The sequence below is a fragment of the Poecilia mexicana genome, unplaced genomic scaffold (genome assembly GCF_051168715.1).
Source record: "Poecilia mexicana isolate PSO_F unplaced genomic scaffold, ASM5116871v1 scaffold_12, whole genome shotgun sequence".
NCBI classification, from domain to species: Eukaryota; Metazoa; Chordata; class Actinopteri; order Cyprinodontiformes; family Poeciliidae; genus Poecilia; species Poecilia mexicana.
In genome coordinates this window covers 873,364-898,178 of record NW_028263381.1, presented here as the reverse complement: position 1 = coordinate 898,178, position 24,815 = coordinate 873,364, and the positions used below count along the sequence as shown (strand labels likewise).

The 24,815-nt window shown below is 39.9% G+C and overlaps 3 protein-coding genes and 3 non-coding genes across 6 annotated transcripts in view; all 6 read right to left on the bottom strand.

Annotated features, from left to right (window-relative positions):
• Positions 1–5,375: 5,375 nt before the first annotated feature.
• nkx6-1 (NK6 homeobox 1) lies at positions 5,376–8,316 on the bottom strand. The gene is given in 3 exon segments (XM_088010641.1): positions 5,376–6,277; positions 6,784–6,956; positions 7,127–8,316. Coding segments are annotated over 3 exon segments (1,026 nt in total). The 5' UTR covers positions 7,734–8,316; the 3' UTR covers positions 5,376–6,031.
• Positions 8,317–13,952: 5,636 nt separating this feature from the next.
• On the bottom strand, positions 13,953–18,692 carry rpl17 (ribosomal protein L17). The gene is made up of 7 exons (XM_014970188.2): positions 18,637–18,692; positions 18,156–18,205; positions 17,934–17,974; positions 17,091–17,225; positions 16,821–16,919; positions 14,706–14,897; positions 13,953–14,029 (listed from the first exon to the last, which is right to left on the bottom strand). Exons 2-7 carry the CDS (start codon positions 18,193–18,195, stop codon positions 13,982–13,984), a joined length of 555 nt encoding a protein of 184 aa, XP_014825674.1. The 5' UTR covers positions 18,196–18,205; positions 18,637–18,692; the 3' UTR covers positions 13,953–13,981.
• On the bottom strand, positions 14,093–14,160 carry LOC148155930 (small nucleolar RNA SNORD58). Its single transcript, XR_015764964.1, has one exon. It is a non-coding gene; the product is annotated as a small nucleolar RNA SNORD58 (small nucleolar RNA).
• LOC148155929 (small nucleolar RNA SNORD58) lies at positions 16,986–17,052 on the bottom strand. Its single transcript, XR_015764962.1, has one exon. It is a non-coding gene; the product is annotated as a small nucleolar RNA SNORD58 (small nucleolar RNA).
• LOC148155928 (small nucleolar RNA SNORD58) lies at positions 18,045–18,110 on the bottom strand. The gene has a single exon (XR_015764965.1). It is a non-coding gene; the product is annotated as a small nucleolar RNA SNORD58 (small nucleolar RNA).
• Positions 18,693–20,827: 2,135 nt separating the features above from the next.
• The window catches only part of mfhas1 (multifunctional ROCO family signaling regulator 1), a 31,460-nt gene continuing 27,472 nt past the window's right edge, over positions 20,828–24,815 (bottom strand). The window contains exons 2-3 of the mRNA XM_014970187.2: positions 23,923–24,215; positions 20,828–23,059 (exon numbers count right to left, since the gene is read on the bottom strand). Of these exons, the coding sequence (XP_014825673.2) occupies positions 24,091–24,215 (125 nt within the window). The 3' untranslated portion in view covers positions 20,828–23,059; positions 23,923–24,090. The remainder of the gene's footprint in view (positions 23,060–23,922; positions 24,216–24,815) is intronic.

Below are 24,815 nucleotides of genomic sequence, written 5' to 3'. Positions count from 1 at the left end.
CTGGCGACTCCCATGACACATGTCCTTGTGTATAATCTCTTGTAGAACATGGTCAACTGAGAGAGCGTCAATAGGCTCTTTATAAAGGTTGACTGACACATTAGTCACACTGGCACACAGGGAAAGATTTAGTGGGAGTCAACAGGTAGAGCTGCTTACTGAACGGCTGCTAACAGGTTGGAGTCAGGCTGCAGCGCTGGAGTAGATCTATGCTCCTACTGCTTCATGCTTCTTCTTTAAGTTCTACTTCAGCTGGTTGCCATTCTGATCAGAACTACTGTACATGTGAAACATGCAGATATTTTGTGTCGCTGAATATTTTACTGTATATTTGTTCTTCAGGTATCATTACATTTTCTGTATTGTTAACATGAGTGCAGCTAAATCTCTGCATTCACAGAAATATTTAACCCAGTGAATCCTTTCATTTAAACTGGAATGTTGCATTACCACGTATGATTACATGGCTCTTAGTGAATGTGAAGAGAATGTATGTGCCAGTCCTGAGCTGCAGTCAGAACAGCAGGTAAACTAGCAGAGGAAGTGAGTGAACAGCTGCTGCAGAGGGTCTCTGAGGACCAGGACCATGTTTCCCCACCTGGGGTCAACAGGGGGCTCATGGCCTCCTCCTAGATCGTTACAGTGCTGCTGCTGCTGTCAAACATCTTACACTGTGTGGTGAAAAAAATCTCTGCTAATAAATCACTGTGGAACATCTGTGGAAAACAGTTGGCAACTTTTCAGTCACCAGCAAAACAGGGAAAAATTATAAATCTGACATGGGTTTATTAGAGGCATAAGCATGCTTATGGATTGTATGTGTGAGTGACAGTTTGTTTTATTCTTACGTCTACATTCTAATGCTGTAATTTGAATCCAAACAAAAACGTCATTGAAGCTGAATCATCTGACTGTATATCTGTTATATTAGCTCATTCATGTTCTATAAATTTCAATGAAAAATATGTTGGTGTATTTGTTGCTCTTTTTCTATGCAGAGGGCTTTTTTTTTCTATCAGCTTGTAAATACATATTACAGCTGCACAATACTGAGGAAAAAGATAAGAAAGATTTGCAACATTTTGTTAATTGTGTGATTAGGCTGATTGTGATAACCCCCGTTTTCCTCCTGACCCTCCCACTCTCTGAGCTTTATCAGGTGGGGCATAAAATACAGTGGAAGCCCATCTAAACATCTAATCGACCCGGTGTGTGTTAATAAGTACAGTTTGAATGCAATGCACCTAAAACATTACAAGCTACCAAATATTACATTAAAGCAGCGGTCAGAGATTCCAACATGGCAGACCCTAAAAATGTGATGGGGACTGGAATCTCAAAGTACTTGATAGCTCAAACACACACACACACACACACACACACACACACACACACACACACACACACACACACACACACACACACACACAAGCACACACACGTTAAATCCACACACACATACTGAAAATATGTTGGGGGTTTTTATATTACTGATCATTTTTTCATCTGCAATACACTCCAGATGTGTTTCCTCTCTATAAAAATCAACAAACTCCCAGATAATTCAGATTTTTGCTCTGAAGGTGTTTATAGGGAATAAATGTTCCAACATTCACACAGAGAAAAAATTAATAATCTAAAATGGTCAGTCTGATCACATTTGGATAGTGTTTTGTTCCTCCTATCGTAGTTGTATTTTTTTATGTCTGTGTTCATGCTGTTCCACTGTACTGTTAAATTGTTCATAATTAATAATGAATTGCCTAAAATTATGATTAAGGCAAATTTCATCATCAGACACCTGCAGGACAATAAATATTTCAGATAAAAAGATGTGATGACCTAAAGGACAGATTTTTTCAGGAACAGAAACATGGCTATAAATATATCAAAGATATGCCTTTTCAAAATTAATCTAAATTAATTGCCTTCAAACCATCCATCCATCCTCTTATCCTTCTATCCATCCACCCATCCATAAAATACATGGGTGGATGTATTTTAGAAAAGAAAAGCCATGCTGACAAGAGAGAGCATCAACCTGTCCAGGAATGCCTCAGCCTCACATTTCCAACCGGTCCAACCAGCTCTGTGCTCTTCTCAATCTAGTTTAAAGGTTTTGTACCTCTTAGAAACCCAGTATGTGTTTCTAGCATTTAGTAGCATTAGCAGGATATTAATGTGTTCAGATTAATCTTTCATGAACTTGTATTCTACGTTGAATCAGTCCATTTAGACAACTGAGCTGAAGTAATTTCTACATCATTCACTAAGAAGTCAAACCTATTGACTAAAACCACAGAGACATAAACCTTCACATCTCAGAAGCCGAACACCAAATATTTAACAACACATTTTTGGAGTTTCATTTTGATTCAAATTTGTTTTATTGTATAATTTAGACTTTATGGCATTTTCATATCAGCTTTCTGTTTGGACCTGATTTGCCAGGTTTTCGGTGCAGTGGCTTTTGAAGGCTTCCCCTCTCAACCTTGCTGCTCTGTGTTGATTAACTAATTCCTTTCAAAATGAATCAATAAAAATGATTTTATTACAATCTGCAAGTTCCTTTTGTAAAGCCAGAATCAGTCTGGCTTTTTTCTTAAATTTCAAACAGAAGGACAGAATGAACATTGTGAAGGTGTGACATTAACCTGTCAGTAAACAAAGGCTGTTGATAAGATGAATTTTGTGTTATAAAGCATTAAGATGAAGATGTATGAGATGATTCTCTGCTGTTGGTCTAAAGAGCAGATGAATCTGCCCAACATGACCAATGCTGATAATATTTTTAATATTTTAGGTGAGTGTCTTCATTTTAATAAATAAGTAGAAAGATTCAAGCCTAAGAAGAATCACATGTAATATCATAAGCAATACATTTAGCTTTTTTGTTTTTTCTAGGAAACCATTTTATTATTTTATGTGGGGATTTATTATAATGTCTGCAGAAGAAGAATCAGTTACCTTCTGGAAAAACAGCAACAAAGTTTTAAAATACAGTTCACCTACTTTCTGTTAAAATAAAATAACATTCTCCCCTTACTATTATGGAGGCTTATTTTTATTACTCAATAGTACTATTTTATTATTTTATTCCTCATGCAGGACAAAGTTATTTTTTAGCAGCCGTGGAGGGAGACGGTGGAGGTAGGGTGAGGGGTCTCTGCACTGATCACGAATGGGTGAAGAAATAAAATTAGGCCCAAACCAAGGCCTCCACAAACTGCAGATTTAACTCAGAACAATTATTCCCTCATATCGACCTGAAACCTTTAATAATACCTGAAGCTGAGTGGAGACCGGCAGGGCAGACCCACCTGTCACTGATCCACATGGAGACACAGGTGTTACCTCAGGTCGACCTCAGTCCTGGCTGTAGGCACTGGTGCTGTGACGTCACGGGGGGCCCAAGCAGGATGGATGGTTCAGTCCCAGTTCCACGTCATCAGCTCTCTGTGATGTGGAGCTAATTCTGTTTAATGGTAAACCAAACACCAGGAGGGCAGGTTTAACACACACAAGCTAAAACAAATGTTTAAATATCAAAAAAGAATAAAACTGTTAGAGATCAACATATAGAAACGGGTAAATTTTTCCTTCATATTAAGGATTTTTTTTTCTCCTGTTTCTGTTTCTTTCTCTGTTTCTCTCGCTGTTTTACTCGTTTTATGAACTAGAGCTCTTTCACTTTCCTGCAGTGAACATTATTTAGCTGAGGAAGGATCCGTGAGATGAACGCCTCAGCCTCCAGAGCGGAACCCGGGGCTCAAAGCGGCAGGTGAGCCGCATTACGGGCAGAAGACCGGCTCGGAGTCTGGTCCCTGCGGAGTGTGAGCGGAAGCCCACACAGTGCAGAAATAAAACATTTACTTTGTTTTTTATCATCATAAATACAACATTTATGATGATAACACGTAAAGGTCGATGGAATAATCATTGGTGACAGCTTCGTGGTTCTCCTTTGCAGCTTAAGCACAAAATAACTGTTCAAAAGGAAGAAACGCGAGAGCCGCGACTCAGTCCACAACTCAGCGTGGTCTGTCCAGGATGTCAGGTTGTGTCCCCTCGGGTTGTTCTGGGTCAGAGCAGACCCCACCGAACCTGGCCCGCTGCCACCAGCAGATTTTGATTCACTGGAGCAGACTGACGGAACATCTTCAGTGTGAGGAAGAGGAAGATGGGAACCACAGGAGGAAGGCCAGCGTGAGAGTTTGGAGTCAGGTCAAACTGACCAATGATTAGGCCGGATTCCTCTTTCTGTTTATCATTCATTAAAACACTGAATTCACTTCATCGTTGACAGGCTGACAGTGGGAGAGTCGAGGGTTCAAACAACATCCCCCCAAACAAAAAGACGAGTCAAAACTCATATGTTAAATAGCTAAAATAATAATAATAATAATAATAATAATAATAATAATAATAATAATAATAATAATAATAATAATAATAATAATAATAATAAAGTCCTTGCAGTTTTTGGAAAGTGCCTTGAGACGACTTGCATTGTGAATTATAATGATGATGATGATGATGATGATGATGATATTTATTATTATTATTATTATTATTATTATTGTTATTGTTGTTGTTGTTATTATTATTATTATTATATTTAACGCCCTGTCTAGAACGAAACCCATCAGTTCATATCAGTTAAAGCAAGAAAATAGATTTTGGGGAAAAACAAAATTTACAGATTGGTTTCTACATTTGGAAGATATAAAAAAAAACTTGGGTAGAATCCAATGAATGAATACGATACTATTACTACTAGTAGTAGTAGTATGTATGTGTATGTCGTTTCGAATCTACCTGACGGCACCATCTCGCTTTGATTTGATGTAATAACCATAATTGCCACAAAGCCCGTTGAATAGACAAAGAAGGGCCGCGCCACTTCTGCAGTGTAGGAAATATTTTGCACAAATATATTTAAAAGTTAGAGAAATGAAATAGATATTCAGCGTAATTAATTATTACAATTAATAATTTCGCACAGCATAAAAATCCAATTAATATGAGAGAATGTGTTGATTTTAATACACCAAACTGGGTGAAAAAAGTGCATTCCCAGGTATATTTAATTTAAAATTTTATTAGAAAATGTTACGGAGGCGTCCTATGGAGTGTGTCCTATAAATCCCGCGGAGCAGTTGAGTTTGAAGCCGACAGAGAGCAGCCTGCTGCCCGCTGAGGAGCCTCGGTTTTCCGGTCTGGACTTCAGCTTGACCTCGCCCGTTTTCAGGCCCTGATCAGCGCCTCCAGAGGGTAGTGGACCCGCACCAAATAAAACCCAATTCACTCTGCTCGGAAGGAGTGATCACCATTTGGAAGCATTTTTTAAGAATAAAAAACTTTTTAAAATAGCCTTTCTTTAGAATCGTTTAATCTCAAACATATTTAAAAGCCCCTGATAATAACAACATTAATATAAATAATAAACAGGCCGTGATAGGTTAAAATGGCGAGAAATTTATAAAACTCCAGCTTGGATTCAATGCATCGGTTGGAAACAAAGAGCCAACTTTAGAGTTTTTATTAAATAAAAGTGCTTTACATGAAGCTGCTGCAGGCCGCTTCCACAGCTTCACAGGGTTCGCCAGTGTGTGTGTGTGTGTGTGTGTGTGTGTGTGTGTGTGTGTGTGTGTGTGTGTGTGTGTGTGTGTGTGGGTTAGCGACCTCAGGTGCAGCTGCGGTTTTATCTGACAGATCAAGAGGCGTTCAGGGACAGACAGAAAAAAATACCTCTGCTGTCAGATCAAAACAAAAACGTGTTTACCGCTGATCTGGGAGAATCGTTTCTGTACAAAACAAATAAGAAAAAAAACTACACATAACTTATTCACAGCAATAATTCAATAGCAATTTCTATTCATACAACTCACGCTTCTATTTACAGCTAAAGTCTTCTCTGTGAACCGGAAAGTGTGTATCCTCTTTCGCCTCGCAGAAAAACATTCACAAAGTGAACCGAATCCATGAGTTCAGAATCCAGATCCTCCTCGGAACAGGAAATAGAAGTGAATTAAGAGCTGTCGTTTTCAGATGTATGCATCAGCAGCGCAGAGCCCGTTTTGTGTTTTTTCAGCAGCTGTGTAATCTTTTCATCGTCCGAGTTCGGGTCCAGAGGTTTGTTGTAGTCGTCGTCCTCCTCCTCGTTGTCCGACGTTCCTTTGAGTCGCTCCGTCTCCGAGTCCTGCTTCTTCTTCGCGGAGGCCATTTCCGCCGCGTGCTTCTTCCTCCACTTGGTCCTTCTGTTCTGGAACCACACCTGGCCGGACACACACACACACACACACACACGCACACACACACACACACACACACACACACGGTTCAGTTCTTCCATGTGTTTTATATCTTGTAATGTTAGCACCGCCGCATAATCGGAATAATTGAGTGGAAAATATTACTATAAATTGCAGAAAATATTGAAGAGAGGACAGTTTCAGCTCCGTTAATGAATTCAGTCATTTTCTAAACCAAAGGAAAATAAAACCAGAAAAAACCAACAACTAATTTAGGCAAAATCCAAAACATCTGACATAATTTATATCGATTCAATTTTGGTCATCTGAAAGTGTCAAAAACAATTATTTAGATTCTTCTCAGAGTAGAGAATAAACCCGAGAATGAGCCAGTGCGTGTGCGTGCGTGTGTGTGTGTGTGTGTGTGTGTGTGTGTGTGTGTGTGTGTGTGTGTGTGTGTGTGTGTGTGTGTGTGTGTGTGTGTGTGTGTGTGTTGGCTGCCCGCTCTCCGGCTCTCTTTCTGAGTTACCTTCACTTGGCTCTCCGTCATCCCCAGAGAGTAGGCCAGCCGCGCTCTCTCCGGCCCCGCCAGATATTTGGTTTGTTCAAAAGTCTTTTCCAGCGCAAAGATCTGCTGTCCAGAGAAAGTGGGCCGTGTGTGCTTCCTTTTCCCATCTTTGTCCAGTAACACTGAATTCTGATCTGCAACACAAACATGAAAACAATTTCGGAACTAATTATTTAATAGTTCTTAAGGAACACAAATAAGAAAATAATTCAGAACGAGTTATAACATGCTGCAATATCACAACTTTCCGGTAAGTTAATTTTATACGTATATGTAAAGGAAAATTAAGTTGTGATATTGTAACATTATTTATTTTATATTCATGTATTTATGTATCACTTACGGGGTGAACAAGCGAACCTGGCGTCTCTCCAGTGCGGACTTTGCATAACTCCTGGCCAAAAGATCGGCGTCCTGCCCGGGAGGTCTGCCAGCGGCTTCGGGTACCGGGCCACCGCCACAGCCGCCGCGCTGGGGCTGAAGTAAAGTCCGGGAGGTGGCGGTGGGCTGAGGCTGCTGAACCTGGGCAGTCCTGACAGAATCCCAGCAGATGAGGAGGCGGCTGCTGCTGCGGCAGCTACCACCCCCGTGGTGCCAGCTGAGGAGACGACCGGCCGGTTGAGGATGTCGTTAATTCCGTGCGGAGTTGCAGAGGAGCACTGCTGCGGGGAGCCGAGGCCCGAGGACAGCCCGGTGGAACTCTTGATTCCGGGGGAAGACACGGCCATGCCGCCTGGGTTGGGAGATGTAGTGGCGGGAGAGGTAGAGGAGTTGGGGCAGGTGGAGGAGAGGGGGTAGGCCGGGTACAAGGGGGTCTTCATCTCGGTCATGCTGTGCAGAGCTGCCAGAGGTGGAGTGCTGAGGAGAAAGGCGCTCTGTCGGGACCCGTCCATCTGACCCACCGCTAGCATTACCGCCTCTGAGGGAGGCCCGGAGGACTGGGGATGGGGCTGCGGGGGCCAATCTCCAGAATCCAGACTTCAACTAAAACAGTTTCACTTTCTTTCTGGACTCAAAGCCCATCTCAGTCAGCGGGCAGATTCCAAATCCCAAATGCTCCAGGAAAGCAGGACGAAGTTCCGTTTGTGTTCGGGTCCGATTCAGATCCGGGAGCCGCTCTGGTCTGTCCGGCAGGTTGGAGGAGACCATCAAAAGTGATCATCAGCTCAGCATCTTCATCAGCTGCGAACCAAACTTTGAGAGGAGACGAAGAGCCGGAGGGTGGGGTGGGGAGTGCGCGTGTGAATGGAGCAGGGGGTCTTTGTTTGGATTGGGTGACCCGGCCGTGATGCAGTCCACTAAGATTCACAGCGGCTTCTGATTGGTTCAGCGATGCTCTGATTTAAAGAGCAGAAATCAAAGAGGGAACAAGAACCGCAACACGAGAGCAGGGAAAAAAAACTGAAGAGAAACATAATCACATTTGATGATAATGATTCAAAATATAAATAAGGTAAAAAGTGTGTATTTCACCTGCAGATCGATGATTGCTGCAGGATGAGCAACAGGCTGCAATAAGGAGGCTGAGAGAGTAAAGAGGAACAGACAGCAGCTGAATCTCTCTTACACCAGGAGTTACGCTTGTTTTTAGGTTTTTACACAATAAAATGAGCCACTAAGAGTATCCTGAAGCTGAAAGTTAATTATTAAACATAATTATTAAATGAAATATTCAAGTATTATTTTTATGTACTTTTACATTTATGATTTTTCAGCATCATCTGACAAGATGGGCCTTTAAGTGTCTCCCACAGGCTTCCGTAAGGTATCTGTTCATGTTGACTTTTTAATCACATGCCGGTGACGAGCGGGGTTCCAGTTTAATTCCCGAGAATGATTCAGCCAGAGAAGGGGCGGAGACCAAAGCACTTATATTCCGATTGGGAGATGTTCATGTGATCGGAACACGCACGCACGCACGCACACACACACACACACACACACACACACACACACTATCAAAGCGTCTCCCCAAAACTCTTCGGACAAATAAGTAAAATATTTCTGTAGATAACGCGAGCTCTACTAATAACTAAGAAAATAATTCCTTTTATTAAATTTTGTTTATTTCCACGGCGCCAGATTAAAACAAATGTGATCTCAAAGGGCTTTACAAAAAATAAAAACAGTTCATATTCAATCACATATATGTGCAAATTTTCAGATTCGTTCAGCTATTCTAATCTGATTTACCAAACAATTCTATTCTATTCTATGTATTTCTATATCGCCAATTCACAACAAATATGATCCCAAGATAAAGCAAAAAAAATAATTTCACTTCAATTAAAATTGATACTAATTATCAAACTGTACAGTATGCTCAATTAATTATTCAAAGTTTCTATCTAAGGAAACCCTGCAGACTGCATCTAGTGATTGACTTGCAGAATTCACTACTAGTGCTAATTAGTTCAGTGATTCTTGAGAATAGGGACAAAACAGGTCCTATGGATAAAGCATGAAATTTGAATAAAATATACACAAAATATATTTTTTTCAAATATCTAACTAAACTAACCTGGGTCATGTGAGCACAACAATGTATATTTTTCTTTTTTTTGCTGAATATTTTTTTATTTTAAACATTGTAGTCGGTGGATGATGCCTGTAAAAGCCCTTGTCCAGGAGCAGAACTCAACACATTCTTATAGTTTAAAACAATTAAAGAAATACTAAAATTATATATTATTACAATTAAGTATAAGTAGTCATATAAATAATTATAAAAGTATCGATAAATTGAATTAAAAATAATTTTTAGATATTTTCCAACTCCGTTGAAATTTGTCCTTAGTTTTTGTCAACACCGTCAGAAATGAAAAGAATGTAAAAAAATCAGGCATTATTGGGGGGCACCAGAACTTCTGAGGACCCCATGACCACTTCCTTTCTCTTCCTTTGCTAGGAGGGCTAGTTAGCTCCGGTTAGCTTAAGTTATTCTTTAGTTTTTTCTTCTGTTTTATTCCTAAATTGTTTGTCACAACCATGATGTGTCAACTCCATAACTGACAATTTACAAAACTTTGATGAAATTTTGCGAAATAAAAGCTTAATTTTGGTATAATGTAAAGATTTAATGGACCTGACGAGCTACAATATGGCCTCCTTCAGAATAACATCATATAAATTGAGGTAGTTTGGCATTTCGTCAACTCCGTCAGATGTCAACTCCGTCAGAGTTTTTCTGACTCTTTCAGTGAAATTGTTGTCAAATCTCACTTAATTGTGCAACTAATTCATTTTAATGTATTTTACATGAATTGCATTACTTCACATGTACCAAGTTTTTCATTTTACTCACTAGTTTGTCACCACCTTCAGTTCTGTGTCAACTCCGTCATGCACTGTCAACTCCATCAGATGGACTTTTTCTTGTTTTTTGTTTTAAATAATATTTATTTTATTTCTTGAGAAGCATTTGTCTGTAAATTGAGTAAAAATATCACTAATGGGGTATTTTAAAAATCATTTTAGATTTATTTTTGTCAGATGGTGATGACAAAGTTCTGAGTCAGGTCGATTAAAAATGTAATTTTTTTAAAAAAATTCGCAACTGGGAGCCTGTACCTTAGCATCTTCATATTTTCTAAACATTATTTGTCATATTTGCATACATAAGGTTGAGAAATAATTTTTAAAAAATATGGGAAAATTAAAACCCATTTTGTCCCTATTCTCAAGAATCACTGAGTTCAGTTTTCGATTCAACTATAAAACACGTGTTCCAGATCAATCCAGTTGTACAGCGCATGCTTTCATTTGGTTGAATGGCATTTGGTAGGAGTTAAAGTCCAGCTGATTGCATCAAGTCACTTACTTTGCAACAGTTTGTCCTACTGAGAAAGCATGAGGGGACAGAGGGAAGAAAGAATTCCTCTAAATTAGGAAGAGAGCTCCAGCAAAGCCAGGTCTGCTAAGAACCCTTAGCAGAAAGTTGGTGTGGAAAAAACTGCAGGAGCTCCAGCTTTTCTCACAACGCATCTTCCAGGTTACTAAAGAGGAAATGAGTCTACATTAAATCAGGCAAATATGTGACTTTTAAATCCTCAGACCAGACCTTTAATTTTTAACTTGAGGTGATAAAACAGAAATATTTTAATTTCAGTTTGAGATGTCATAAGCGCCGGTGTTTATGTGTTCCTTGAACGTGCCTTCTTGGTCAGTGAGCTGCTTTGTTTTGTGGAGGGGCGTTAAGCTCTAAGAGTGAGACAAGCTGAAGTATTTATGTTGAGCGGAAAAGATAGAGAAATGTTTGGTTTGCACTGATGATTCGGTTTAATTCTGCTCTCTCTCTTTCTATTTTTTACAAATTAAAAATTATCTTTCCTAACCTGTAAATATTTCTTGGCATGTTCGATCAAATAATAGTCAAACACATTTTAGATAATGGCTATAGTATATTCCGAAAAAATATATATTTATTTATTAAATTGACCTATTTCATTTTTTTACCTTTCATGCTTCTATCTTAATTGTGAATATTTAATTATTAGGTTTGGTTTGTGGTTCATTCTGTACAAATGAAAACAGATTCCTTAAATGTCAGATGTCATGACAAAATTAGTAAAAGATTCAGTTCTGCATAATTTATCAATCACACTAATATAGTTGCACAATCAATACTGTTTTATTAATAATATTAATAATACAAAGAATCATAAGAATTGATCCAGTTTGTGGTTATCTCTGTTTGGAATTTAAAAGTTTTACATAAAGGAACAGGCAGAAGATTAAAGGCTTTAAAATTCACCATATTCATAATTCTTCATATTAATCTTTAAAATCCCAGCCAGTTTTTGGAGATTCTACTTATCAAATTAAACAAGTGTAAAGATGATGCTCAAGAAAAGTTCCCCATCGAATGATCCTCATCACAGTGACCATCTTCTACCAGCTGTGCGTTAACAGAAAACATTATAGAAGAAACTATACGACTCAAAAATGATCACTAACCAATAGAAAGCTTTCATTCCAGGAGTGGATGAGCCACAAAGTTCATGCTGCTTAATACTCAGAGAAATTAGAAAACTCTAGATCTCTGACTTCACCAGCCTCTGCACGTATTGTCCACGTCAGAAAAGGTTTCAACACATTTGTCTCGTATTGACTGGATAGAAAGGATGTTCTGTGGTCCAATGAGAGATGTTTGTCCATGAAACAGAACAAAAGAGCTCACACTCCAGCCAGATCATCTGGGCATCGCCACTGCATTAGCCAGGAACTTTATGAGGTAATCTTGGATGAAATGTGAACTTCCTGTACAGCAGCTGCTGGCTATTTTGCCTCAGCCTAAGGTTAATAATTTGATAGTTTGACCTACTCTTGTATAACACATTGTAAAACCTGGCAAGGAAAAAAAAAAGTTCTTTGCATATAAAAAATATTGAAGTGAGTGATCAGGTTTTTGTTCATGCAACCATTGATGGATTATTAGATGATGTGTACAGAAGGGATTGGAGCTCTCAGGATCTACAGCCACATGTTCATGTTAGAGTTTCCCTTCCTATGAATTGTGGAGGAAATACGTACATTTCCACTGACATCTGTTCCCTACACGCGTCTTTACTCAGGAAAAAACTTGCCTCAAACATTTCATTTCAGGCAGGACAGAAAGTTCCTTATTTTCACTGTGTGTATTGTATAAAAAATACTCCTAGTGATTTTTTTCTGGAAACCCAGTTAAACTCTTCTTTCTGGATGTAGATGAACCTGGTCAGCAGTCTGCGCAGGTAAAAATGGAAGAATTCAAGTTTTAGTAGCAATGAACCATCTAGTGAAAACAGGACATCTCTTCTTTCAAACACCGGAAAGGTGACGATCCACTAGAGCCCCCGTGTGGATACCACCTGTAACAGCAGATACTTTTCTATGAAAGTCTAGTATTTCTAAATTAAATCAAAGAACTATTACGAAAAATTTGAAATCAGTCTTGATATCTGTCTAGGATTTTAAAACAGATCTTCAGTTTTTAGTCAGACTGTAATCTGATTATTATCATTTATTATACTTAAGACTTAAAAATGAATACATGTTTATCAGGGGTAAATTGAGCCACGCCTTGACTGATAACGTGACACACAAAAAAAGCAACTGTGCTGGTTAGAAGGCATCATTAAATGACGTTTGAAAAGGTAAGATGATTTGACTTTTCTTTAAATATGTTTTTCATTCTTGAAAGTTAACTTTTTGTTTAGACCACAATAATTATTTTAAATTTGTTGTTCTATGTATGACCTGTACGATGGATGGATGGATGGATGGATGGATGGACAGACGGATACAAGTGCTGAACAAATAGGGGAGCCAACAGTGGAGTTAGTGAAGGGAAGTATGTTTGAGCAGCACCAAACGATGCAAAAATAGACAGAATGACACAGTTGAGATATAGAGACAAAAAATAAAGTACTTTTGAGAAAGACGGGTTCTGATGGAGAAGCAGAGGTTTCTTAGCTGCCACGGAATCTCAATTTGCCAATTTGCCTGGAACAAGGATTCAGTTTTACCATTTCTTTCCAAATGTTAACGTTTGCTTCCCAAGGCCACTAAAAAGCATCCTGCAGGGCATTTTTAGCCAAACGCCTGTTTAGTAGAAATCTACAACAAAAAGTTGTTGTAACCATGAATTTTGTATAGAATGCATTTGATAAAAAAGTGACATCTAGAGAAGGTGGTCAGTGAGGGGTGGGACTGAGTTGGGGAGAGGATGATGTGTTTTTAAATATGTGACTCAACTTGGCCCATTTTGGGGTAAGTTGAGTGATGAGGGTTTTTTTTTTCCGTTTAACACTCATTCTGATTGTAGGGATGCACAACATCCTAAAATATAAGCAGATATGTCAGCAGTTTGCACAGTCCAATAAAACAGACTGGAAGCAAAGTTTCCCTAATATCTCAGTCAATTCAATTGGAAAACTAAGCTGTATAGTTTGGGAAGAGGTCATATTTTAGCCATCTGCTGCATGTTTACAGCAGCTGATCAAACAGAAAGCATTCATGTGATTAAAGCCACTTCTAAACAGAATACCTCAGTTTAGGCTCTGCAGGTAATCTCTCTGAATTAACAGCCTTTATGGGACAAACTTCAGGTATTCAGTAGGTAAAGAAGAATAAAGATCCAGAGTCTGGCCTGATATTACAAGGCAGTTTTTATTAGACTTTACTCGCGTGCCATCAGCTTCTGCTTCTTCAGCTTCTTCTGTGAAACCTGCAGACAGACACTCTGTTAATACCGATTCTGTGATGACAGGAATGACAACTTTGCTGCTTAGTTGCTCAGAATGTAATCATTTATTTTCATGGAGAATCCAAAGGTGTCCTAAGTAGTCATCATGGCAACCATCAAAGAGTGCCTCAGTGAGTGGATGTGTTCAGTCATACAGCTGGTTCAGTCTGAAGCCCCTTCTCCATTGTCTAGTCTCCCTCTAGCCGGGTTTGGTCTGCTTTGGTGCTGGTCTGACTGGGTGCATTTCTCAGAATGTGGACCCTGCTCTGGTGGGGTCACTCTGTCCCCTTGGGCAAACAGCTTCTCTGAAATCTCTGGGTACATTTTGTCTGTTGCCCTGTCCGGTTGATGCTATAATTGATAAAAAGGTTTGAACTTAAAGATTTGACCATGGAATTATTGACTTGCAGATCAAAATCTACTGCAGTCTCACTGTGCCTCCCACAGGCCAATCAAGTGGCATGCCTGGTTACCTGGTTAGTACCACCTCTACAGTGGTACAGAAAACAGGAAGGAACTGAAGGATCTGGTAATGACATGGCTGCAGCTGAGGCATTCTGGGTAAGAACTGGTTAAAACCTTGGCTGTGGAGAAAGGGCTTCAGGAACCTGAGCTGAACCTGCTGGTCTGAGCTCTTCAGTCAACATCTGTACTGCACCTTTTTCTTCTGGGCCACCTCCTCCTCTGGCTTGGGAACGATCTGCTCCTTCTCGGTGAGGATCATCTCGATGTGGCACGGTGAGCTCATGTAGGGGTTGATGCGGCCGTGGGCGCGGTATGTGCGTCTCCTCATCTTGGGGGCCTTGTTGACCTGGATGTGTTCGATAACCAGAGAGTCCACGTCCAGACCCTGAAATCACAGATTGGGTAAAATCTGAGAAGTTGTCACAAATCATAAATAATATATAAAACCAGACTGAATATGTGATGAAAATAAGAAATTAGATGTCAAGGCACACTAAGGTTTTAAGAGAACACTCTGTCTCAAAACCACTGACTGTTGGAAGAGATGGCCTGAGCAGAAATATTAAACTGATATTTATGGAGTAAAAATTTAAGTTCTACCACAGCAGATAGCCTGACTAACCAGCTAATAGGAAAGTGCGACATATATGGAATTAGTAGAAATTTGGCCTACAATAGAGTCCTGTAGTCTACCGGCTAACCGCATTAACGCTTGTTGATGTAATCAGCTGGCTGAGAAGGGAAGAGCTGGTTAAAAAGGCAGTGCAAAATGTTGATTATCTGGAGTTGGTTCACCTTCAGCGCTCTTAGCACAATGCTGTGCAGATGTGCAACTCACCGGACTGCACTGACTAAAAAATACTGTTTTGTAAGACCAATGGAGGGTTAAACAGACCAGGAGTAGAAAAAGGTAATCTACAAAGTGTGTGAGCTGATGCTTACTGCAAAAATATGAGCAGTTTGTTTAAAATGAAGCATGTGCTTGAATACCAGCAAGCAGCTGGTATCAAGTTCCAGTCACATCACTGGGAAGAAAAAGCAGGATTTCATAAAGTTACTGTGTTTCTATATAGATATATTTTTTATTTAATTATTTAACCACAAAATCATACACAAATTGAGTATGAAACAATGAAACTTCCCTATATTTAGGTTATACCTCAACTCTTCATTTTTCTACCCAAGCCTACATGAAGTTGCCAGAAAAGTGTTCAATGTTTCCCAGTGTTTTCCCTACAATTCAAGTTAGGCTTCAAGTCTCACACCACTTTAGGCTACCGACTGAAAAACATGTTCTCATCACTGATCCTCACACACCCTGAGTCAGGTGATCTCACACGCTGGTGAACACGCACTCTCTCCATCAGACAGAGCGAACAAAAAAACAGTCACAAGGATATCAGTGTTAACAACACTCTGGAGGAGCGTGGCAAATGTCACGGCCAAACTGTCAGTTTCCGAAACCACCCACAAAAAACCTTGTAAATGCACACACATATCTGTGCGACCCTGCTGGACCAAAAAACTTGTGGGGGTCCTAATGACCCCATCTCTTAAGACTGCAAGAGGGTTAAACATGTTTGGTGGTGTTTTAATGGCAGCAGTTTGCTCTCCTGCAAGTAGCAGTAGAAACTGTTATTACTGTTATTAAAAGAAAGTGGAGGTGCAGCGATTGCAATTTTCTGGCCGATCACAATATTTAAAAAGCCTGACTGATTTTGGCCTGCTGCAATTTGTTTCTGTGCTAAATATATCAAAAGGGTTGAAAAGTTCAAGTCCCTATGGGAAACACTGGGCAGGTTTCTTTATTTAGCTAAATGATTATCTGCAGAACAAAAATCTGAATTAATGCTTTCATTAAATGCATTAAAACTGAAAACTGCCTTTTCAGTCTGTGGACATAAAAACATGTCCTTTGAGTCTCTGTTTAAACTTCTATGGAGAAGAAAAGAAACAAATATGAGAAACATAATTCTGTTACATATATAGATTTTATTGAATATTCTGATTTTTTGAGATCATAAAGTTATCAGCCAGTTATTAAGATGAACAGAAAGTAATGTAGAAAATAAATCACTGTAATAAATTGGTTTCAATTATCAAATTACTGGATTTATTTTTCAATGGTATTGTAATTTGAGTTGGCATCAAGATAAGCAGTTAAATATCATTTTTAATGGAATTGGAGAGAAATATTCTCAGAAATTAACATTACATGACAGATCTAATGGAGACATACTTGTGTTTTGTACATTTGTGCCAAGTGCTATATGGCCCGTCTGATACCGGATACCGGACCTGGACTCACCTTCAGCTCAGCGTTGCTCTCTGCATTCTTGAGCATGTGCAGCAGGAACTCTGCGCTTTTCTTGGGCCAGCGACCCTGAGTCCAGCCGAACTGCTTGGCCTGGAAACAATAAACCAATTAGAAGAGACACATCCTCGCCATTCAGTCTCAAAGTTTCCCCCCAACACTGCTCAGACTAAGAGTTTGTTTTCATCATTAATCCAAAGGTGTCCTAAGAAGGTCATCATGGCAGCCTGTACGCCCCCTCCAGGTGTTGGTGCTGGGTCTAACCTGAGCACAGCGGCCCACCCCACCATTGTAGCGACGGAAGGGGACACACTGGTGCTTGACCGTGACGTCCCTCAGGTACTTGTTGGCTTTGCGGATGTGCATGCCCTTGATGGCCTGGGCTGTCTCACGGGTATTCTGTTAGGGAAAACATAAAGCACAGCAGTTGAGTAAAACAAATTTGTTTAGAGACTGGAGAAAAACCTGGTGAGATTAAACAGAGCTGAAACAAACAAAAGTTCAACAATGTCACAATTTTCCGACTATGTACAGAGACAAGCCCCTTAATCAGCTGTGTAAATTTTAAAAAGTATAAATTTAAACACTAGACCTGATATGACTCTGGTAAAGATGCAGAACTAACACCTCTAAGGTCCCTGATTCAACTTGAATTACATTTCCTTGGTTTGGTTTAAAAGACGGTTTAACTCAATGTAGAGCTCTGAACTGTAACAGCATCCAAGTACATTTGATCATCCTTTATTGTCATTATTCTTTTCATAATGAAAACAAAATTAAGATGGAGACAAAAAAAGATTTGCACTGAATGCCAACTCAGGAAGAAAACTAAGTTTGAAACACCTAAAATCAAAAACTCTGTCTACCAGGAATTCTGAGTTTCTGGCAGACACTCAGAGGTTTAAGGATTGATGAAACATTTGGACAATTTCCACAACTTAAAGAAAAATCTATTGTTGTGTAACAGAATGTCATATTCAAAAGCTAAATACTTAAAAAGAAAGTAGTTCTCTTGCCTTATTAGCAATTTTATAAAGTCACATAAAATAAGGTAAGGCATCTTAAAGTGACAGTCTGATCCAACATGTGACCAGCTGGGCGGCTTACCTTGAAGTGAACCCGGAGGTTGGAGCCCCTGGCCTTGCATGCTGAAACGAAAAATGAAGACATGAAACAACAACCCAGCAGCTAACAAAACACTCACTGCCTCAGTACTGTGTAGCTCAGGTTTAATAAGTTATTTTCACGATTAATCCAAAGGTGTCCTAAGAGTCATCACAGCCACCGAGCGAAGCCCCGAACCCAGACCCTGCTGCGGGTTTTACTTACATTTAGTAGGGTTCTCGGGGTCGAGAGAGTAGCGGACCATTTTCAGATACCTGCAACACAAACACGGTCAGGGTTTTCATTGAGCCCCCTCCTTCAGCTCAGCAAGAAAACACGCTAATTTTAGTTGCTATCGTCTACTCATTTTTCTAAAACAAATGCCAACAAAACCAGAATTAACATAAATTCGGCACTGTCTTGAGGAAAGAATATGTTGTTAATATTCTTTTAAAAAATAGCATTTAAGTGTGTATCATCACATGTAGCCAACATGGCGGAGAGCTACAGTAGCGACCTAATCCAGCGTCCTCACACTATTTAACATATAATCCATAATCTACGCCTTTCAACTCAGACATATGACGCCAGATTGGTTGTTTATTATCAATAGATGAAACCCAATGCGTTAAAACATTGGATGGAGAAGATTTAAAAGAGATTGTGAGCAGATTCTGCTCCTTGAAAAAAAAACTAAGATCCTCACCTCTGAGGCCGCAGTGGGAAGAGGAAGTAGGTAGGCTGTGTTCCTCTTCTTCTGCTTCGTCTTAGTTTACCGCCCCCTGCTGGTCAGGAGGTGGCACTGATCAGAGGATTGTTTCACAAAACTAGGTTAGTGGATTAAGCCGGGGTTTTCCGGATATCCTGCCTTAATTAAGCATCGATTTGATTTCTTAAAAGCGGTAACACATAAACTATGGTGATATCCTGTGCAGCTAGGCTCAGTTAATCCTGGCTGGAGCCTTATCTGTTCAGTCAGCGCTCACGTCCTCAGAAACCAATGAGTTTTGTCCGTGATTCCGTTTTCTTGTCTGTCTCGTTTTGTCTTTTTAATTACTCTGAATTTAAATACCACTAATTTATCTTGGTATTCAGTCAAGTCCTGTTATTATTTAACGTTATAATACTAGAAAATACCACAATCAATTTTAAAACAACCAACTCTGTTTCTGTTCGATTGTGTTTCTGAAGAACGTTGTTCTAGTTTGACAGAAATGCCTTTAACAGACTATTGCAGTGTTAGATACATAGGTCATAAAGAAACAAAAATATTGTAATCAAGTGATGCCATATTAGATGCAGCATACCTTACAGATGAATTTTAACACAGCTTGAATTTTTTTCTTTCAACGTAAGCTAACTTTAGTTTTGATATTTTGATAAAGAAATGCAGTTTAAATTACAAATATTTAAAACAAGTACTTATTTACATCGTAACTATACCTTTTGTCTTTATTAAGGAGGCTGCTAATACGATTCATTTTATAAGCTCTGTTACAGTTTATCTTTAGTTTTTTGATTGCCGTTAATCTGCCTTTCCAGTTAAGCAGGAAATTGTCCCTTCAAAACAAAGGCATCACCACTCAAACAGGAAGTTAACCATAGTTAAAACTAATTAAAGATGCTATAGCTCTTATACCTTCTAAGTTATTAGTAAGTAATTTGCACATTAGTAAGTAATTTGTAACATTTATCTACATACTGTAAAATGTTCTTACACTTGATCTTGATCTGTTGTGTTTGTTTATCGGTAACATGTGGAACAAAATCGGGTAACATGCAAAAAGTGTGTGAAACTGCTGTCAGATTCACACACTTTATGACACTGACTTTCACTGTTCATTTATTAGGTTAAAGTTGCTTATTTGAGCAAATGAAAGGTTTTAATATGACAGTTTTTAATTAAAAATGGTCTGGAAATGTATATTTTGGGCTGATTCTGCATTCAACAATCTGTTATTATTCGCTATCGTAGCAGCAGTATCTCACAGAGTTCTGGTCAGTCCATCATCTGAACATGGAGAGAGGATGGATTGAGCACCAACAAAACTGAAGACATTCAGTTTTGTTGGTGCTCAACAAAACTGAGCACCAAGGACAGACTGACCAAGGTTAGTCTGTCCTTGGTCAGTGACAGACTGACCAAGGAGAACATTAATCAGGGAAGCAGACAAGACTCCCATGGGAGCTCTGGAGGAGCCGGCCTTTACGGAACAGAAGCAGGAAGAAGGTCAAGGTTGCAATTTGCTACAAGTACTGTAGGACATCAAAAAGGTCGAAAGGGATCCTGATCAAATGAGATCAAAGTTATACTTTCTGAGCTACAAGAAAAAAGTTATGAGTAGTAGAAAAAATCCGACAGTGCATGGCCCCTGAACACAGCATCTCCAAGTGAATCATGGTGGTGGCAACGTCATGTGTGTGAAGCTAGAGAAAGTTGATGGAAAGATCAATGAAGCTAAACACAGGCCAGGATCAGGAAAGTCTGATAGCCTGTAAAATAAGATACAGGAATGTAGATTTACTTTCCAGCAGGACAATAACTCTAAAATTAGAGCCAGAATTAGGAAAAGGTTTAAATTAAAGCATTATAATGTATTAGGATGGCCTATTCAAAGTCCAGTCCCAATCCTTGTCAGAATCAGTGGTAAGACTTGAAAATTGCTGTCTACAAATCTTCATATCCAGTCTGAATGAGCTTGAGCTGCTGGACAAACCTTTTAGTCTCTAGATGTGTAAACCTACAGACACAGACCTGCAGCTGGATACAACTTGTATACAAACACACGTCACACTTTAAAATGATGGGAACAATGCATCATTTTCCTACCAGATTAGAGCTGGAAGAAAAATGTATAAGTAAAAGAAGTAAAGAACAACACACAGGGGAGCACCCATTAAAGCCAGATATCGATTTATTTGGTATTCATATTGAAACCAGCTACATATAAAACCTTTTCTGCATGTCTCTCGAGTCATGCACAGCATTGCACTGTAAATATGCCACAGCTTGACACGTTGTGTCTAAGTAGAAAAATAAAGATATTATTTACATGAAAGAAAACAGTCTTTAGTTTAATCCTGCAGAAAAGCTCTTTAGAGTGGGAACAACCAGATCTCATCCTTTCACAGCAGTCACTGTTCTGAACGGTTCAGTTGTTCAGCCAGAGGTGGCAGTGGAGAGAAAAATGTGAACACTCTGCTCTGCTAACATGTGACCTGTTGAAGGGCGTGTGAGGAAGAGGAGATTAGTGGATCACCAGCCATCATTCAGGGCCTGATGAAGTGCAAACCACAAGGCCACGATGAGCGGTGTCCAGGAAACTCTCTGCTTAGTGTTGAAACGTTCTTCAGCTGCTGAATGGTAGATTGTTTTTGTTTCACATTCGGTCTGTTCCATCCTGCACTTCATGTCACATTTCCACAGCTCTGATGGATCCCATTGGGCAGCAGCAGGGATCTACATCCCAACACCTCATCAGAATGTAAAATGTCTTCTGATGTTCTAATGAGGCTCATTTGTAGCATTAACACAAATAACCTTTAAGGAGGTATTAAAATATTTTTGCCTTAGGTTCACATTTCTGTGTGAATTAATTATTGTAATTAATTAACTTTTCAATAATGTACTAATTTATTGACACACACACACGCACACACACACACACACACACACACACACGTAAATGTCTGAGTTGACTTATAATAAGAATCAAGCTTTCTTTAGTAGTCAGTGTTTGAGAAATCTGGATTTTGAGAGGAATGTTATGAGTGAGTGATGTGGATCCAGTCCCACAGCTAGGCTGTCTTCTCCAAGATGTATATCAGATCCAGATGTAGGAAATTCTGGAACAATAAAACTAACTGCATGTGGAGAGAAAAACATGAAAGTAACAAACAGGAAAAGTTCTTGCAAAGTTCTGTGGGAGCAGTTCCAGCTGGAACAATTAGGAGGCGCTTTTGCAAAACCTTTTTATCATTGTAATTTATTGTGGCGCCATCTAGTGGCCAGCCCTTCTGTCCTCAGGTCAACAACAAGCCTGACGACCGAAACCCTTCATTACATAAGACATATCTGTAGTCATCCTTAAATCCTGATGCATTCACTGTCCTGGGAGGGGAAACTTATTTTTGTCATTACCTGTACATTATGCACAGGGTTGCTACAGATTTTTCATTTTCAAAATCACGTCACTTTTCATTCTCTGATATCTCAGTAAAGCTGTTTACAATAAATTTCCAGCAGATATTTTAAGCTATCTTTTAGAAAATTGGATTTGGGGGGAAAGTCTGGAAATGTTTCACTACATTCCCTAAACAACATGTGTGATCATAGCTGCAAATGGACAGTGAAAGGGCAGGCCTTAAAGGGACAGTTCAAGAGTTTTAAAGTGAAATATCGTTGAATAGTTGAGAGTAGTTAATATCTTGCAGTTGTTTCTTGAAGAACCACCTGAAAGGCTTCAGAGCCCATGGTGGCTCTGCTGCTGTCTAGTCCTCAGCTTCATGGATCGTCTGATGGTAAAATAAAATGTAGTTTTCCAGATATTTCCTGAAGCCCCGCCCAGAAACAGCTTTGATTTGTGTGAGAAATGACATGAAGTGATTAGAACGTCCAGACCAGCTTGACCTACTGGCTGATTCTCTGATATCTAAATGATCCTCCTGCATCTTTGGCTCCACCTGCTGGCCTGTCTTCTGCAGTTACATTTAGTTAGGACCTGACTGAGATGTCTGTGATGAATGACTGTGACTTGTGGTCTGCACTGAATAGCTGCATGTGAGAGTAAAGACACCCTGCTCCTGCTCTCCTCCACGCTGCCCTGCAGGTCTGCAGCTTCAGGATGGGAGCCTTCTTCACCTCGCTCACCCTGCTCACACCGCTCAACAGGTTCTCCTCAGGGGGAAGAGAACAGTCTCTCTGCTTCACAAGTTTCTCTGGAAAAAAAAAAACTGTTGATAAATGACCAAATAAATGCACCATGAGTTTGAGACTGCTATTCAGATTCACTGTTTCATCTCAGAGTCCAGGGAGAAACTTCTGAAACAGCGTTTGTGGTTGATGCTACAGAATGCTGAGCCGCTCCTCCGTCTGCACCAGGCTGACGCCAACAGACAGAGCCACAAACCTGCAACACACAGAAATATTCAGGTAAAAACAGAAACACCAAACAGCAGCTTCATGAAAACATGAACTTCCTCTATCCCAACCATTAGACATGAAACTTCAATTTGAAGGAAAAGTGGAAGAGTTGACAGTTAATCTGGAACATTTAAGATGTTAACTCCTTCATAATAAGTTTTATTAGGCATTCCCAGAGACCGAGCCAGTCACCAGGAGTGTCCTGGTCTGGACAGACTTTGGTCCACTTAGAGACTGACAGTCTGAGAGTCAAACAAATCAAAGGTCAGCAGGTGCAGAAGATCCTTCATGAACACATTAGAAGGAGGCCACAGCACAGTGACACTCATCATTATGGTAAATGGGACTTTTACTGATTTGTCTCAACCATGTCTTAAATTAGTTTCATATTTTCCATTCTGTTGATGAATATTTTTCAAAAGAAATCTGGTTTACTGAGACACCATAATCCATTTTATTTATGGTTTTGGTTGTGTGAGGTTTTTATTTTGGTTTATCGTTTTTGGTTGTGTTTTGTTTTGGATATTCTACATATCTTCCACTTTCTTGGACTTTAAGAGAGTGAACTTGCATCACTATGCCATTATCAAAATATTACTTGAAAATGGCCTCAAAACAACATTATAATTTTTTTGCAAAAATTACTGGGAAAATTTATCATCCAGCAAAATTTGTTCCGGTGACAGGCCCAAGCAAATTTGCATTAAACTTCTGGAATTGGACCTCAGCTCTGCTGGACTGTTTCATAAAAACCACAGATTTACACCAGGCCTTCCAGTTCTGACAGGAAGCACTCTGATGTCCAGGCAGGATGAGGCAGATGAAGGAACACCAGGAAATGTTATCTACCTAAACGTTGATGTGAGCTCCAGTGTTGGCAGAAGCAGCGGTGCTGATGATGGAGGAGGACAGCAGGAGTGGTGGGGGACGTGGCGTCTGGAGACACTGCGAGACGAGCCGGGGCAGCCATGTTTTTGTGTAGATGGGTGTGAGGGCTGCGGTGGGGGGGCAGTGGAGTCACTTGGGGCTCGTAGCTGTGGGAGTGGGGGGGTAAACCAGGGCCACATCGACCCGCTCCGAGCCGTTCTTTGGACAGATGATCTCAGTCAGACCGTCGGGGCGCGGCTGGCTCAGCAGCTCACCTGGAACAGGACGACAGCACAGCTCAACACCAGTACACCCAGTACGCCCAGTACGCCCAGTACACAGAACATTTAAACCTAATTCTGAGTCACAGTCTGTAAACTGTTGGGGATTTTTTTCCAGCTCAGACTCCTGAAGAAATCAGAATGTTAAATCTGTGATGTCACTCATTTTGTTGGCTCAAACTGGTAAAGCAGTAGTGCAATTTATCCACTAGGTGGCAGCAACATATTTCTGTGACTGTGCAGACATGAAGGTCAGTCATGCATGTGTGTTTGTGACTGATGAACAGATCCAGATAGCTCCACAGAGCCTGAAGGCCTTCATCCTGAGTCTTCCTCACCAACCAGAGTGTTTAGAGTTATTCTCAGTGTTGGAATGTTCCATTAAAGCAAAAATACAACAATAATACACAAAGTGATGACACAACAACAGGAAATATGAAACACCTTTACTGTCTCCCAACAGAACATCCCATTGTTCTTCCTAGACATATTGGTGGTGAGGTCAAACCTGCCAGTCTGAATTCAGGGCACAAGTTTTTCCATTTTCCTGCAGCACCAACCATTGTTCCTGCTTGTGACTATTTTTATGATCCC

What these genes read in the sequence shown, in the direction of transcription:
- rpl17 (XM_014970188.2), bottom strand. Translation starts at nt 18,195, where the DNA reads ATGGTCCGCTACTCTCTCGACCCCGAGAACCCTACTAAAT. An exon ending in GGGTGGGCCGCTGTGCTCAG is followed by an intron (nt 16,920 to 17,090) that starts GTTAGACCCAGC and finishes TATTGTTTCCAG; the next exon opens with GCCAAGCAGTTCGGCTGGAC. An exon ending in AGGTGGCCCAGAAGAAAAAG is followed by an intron (nt 14,030 to 14,705) that starts GTGCAGTACAGA and finishes GTCTGTCTGCAG; the next exon opens with GTTTCACAGAAGAAGCTGAA.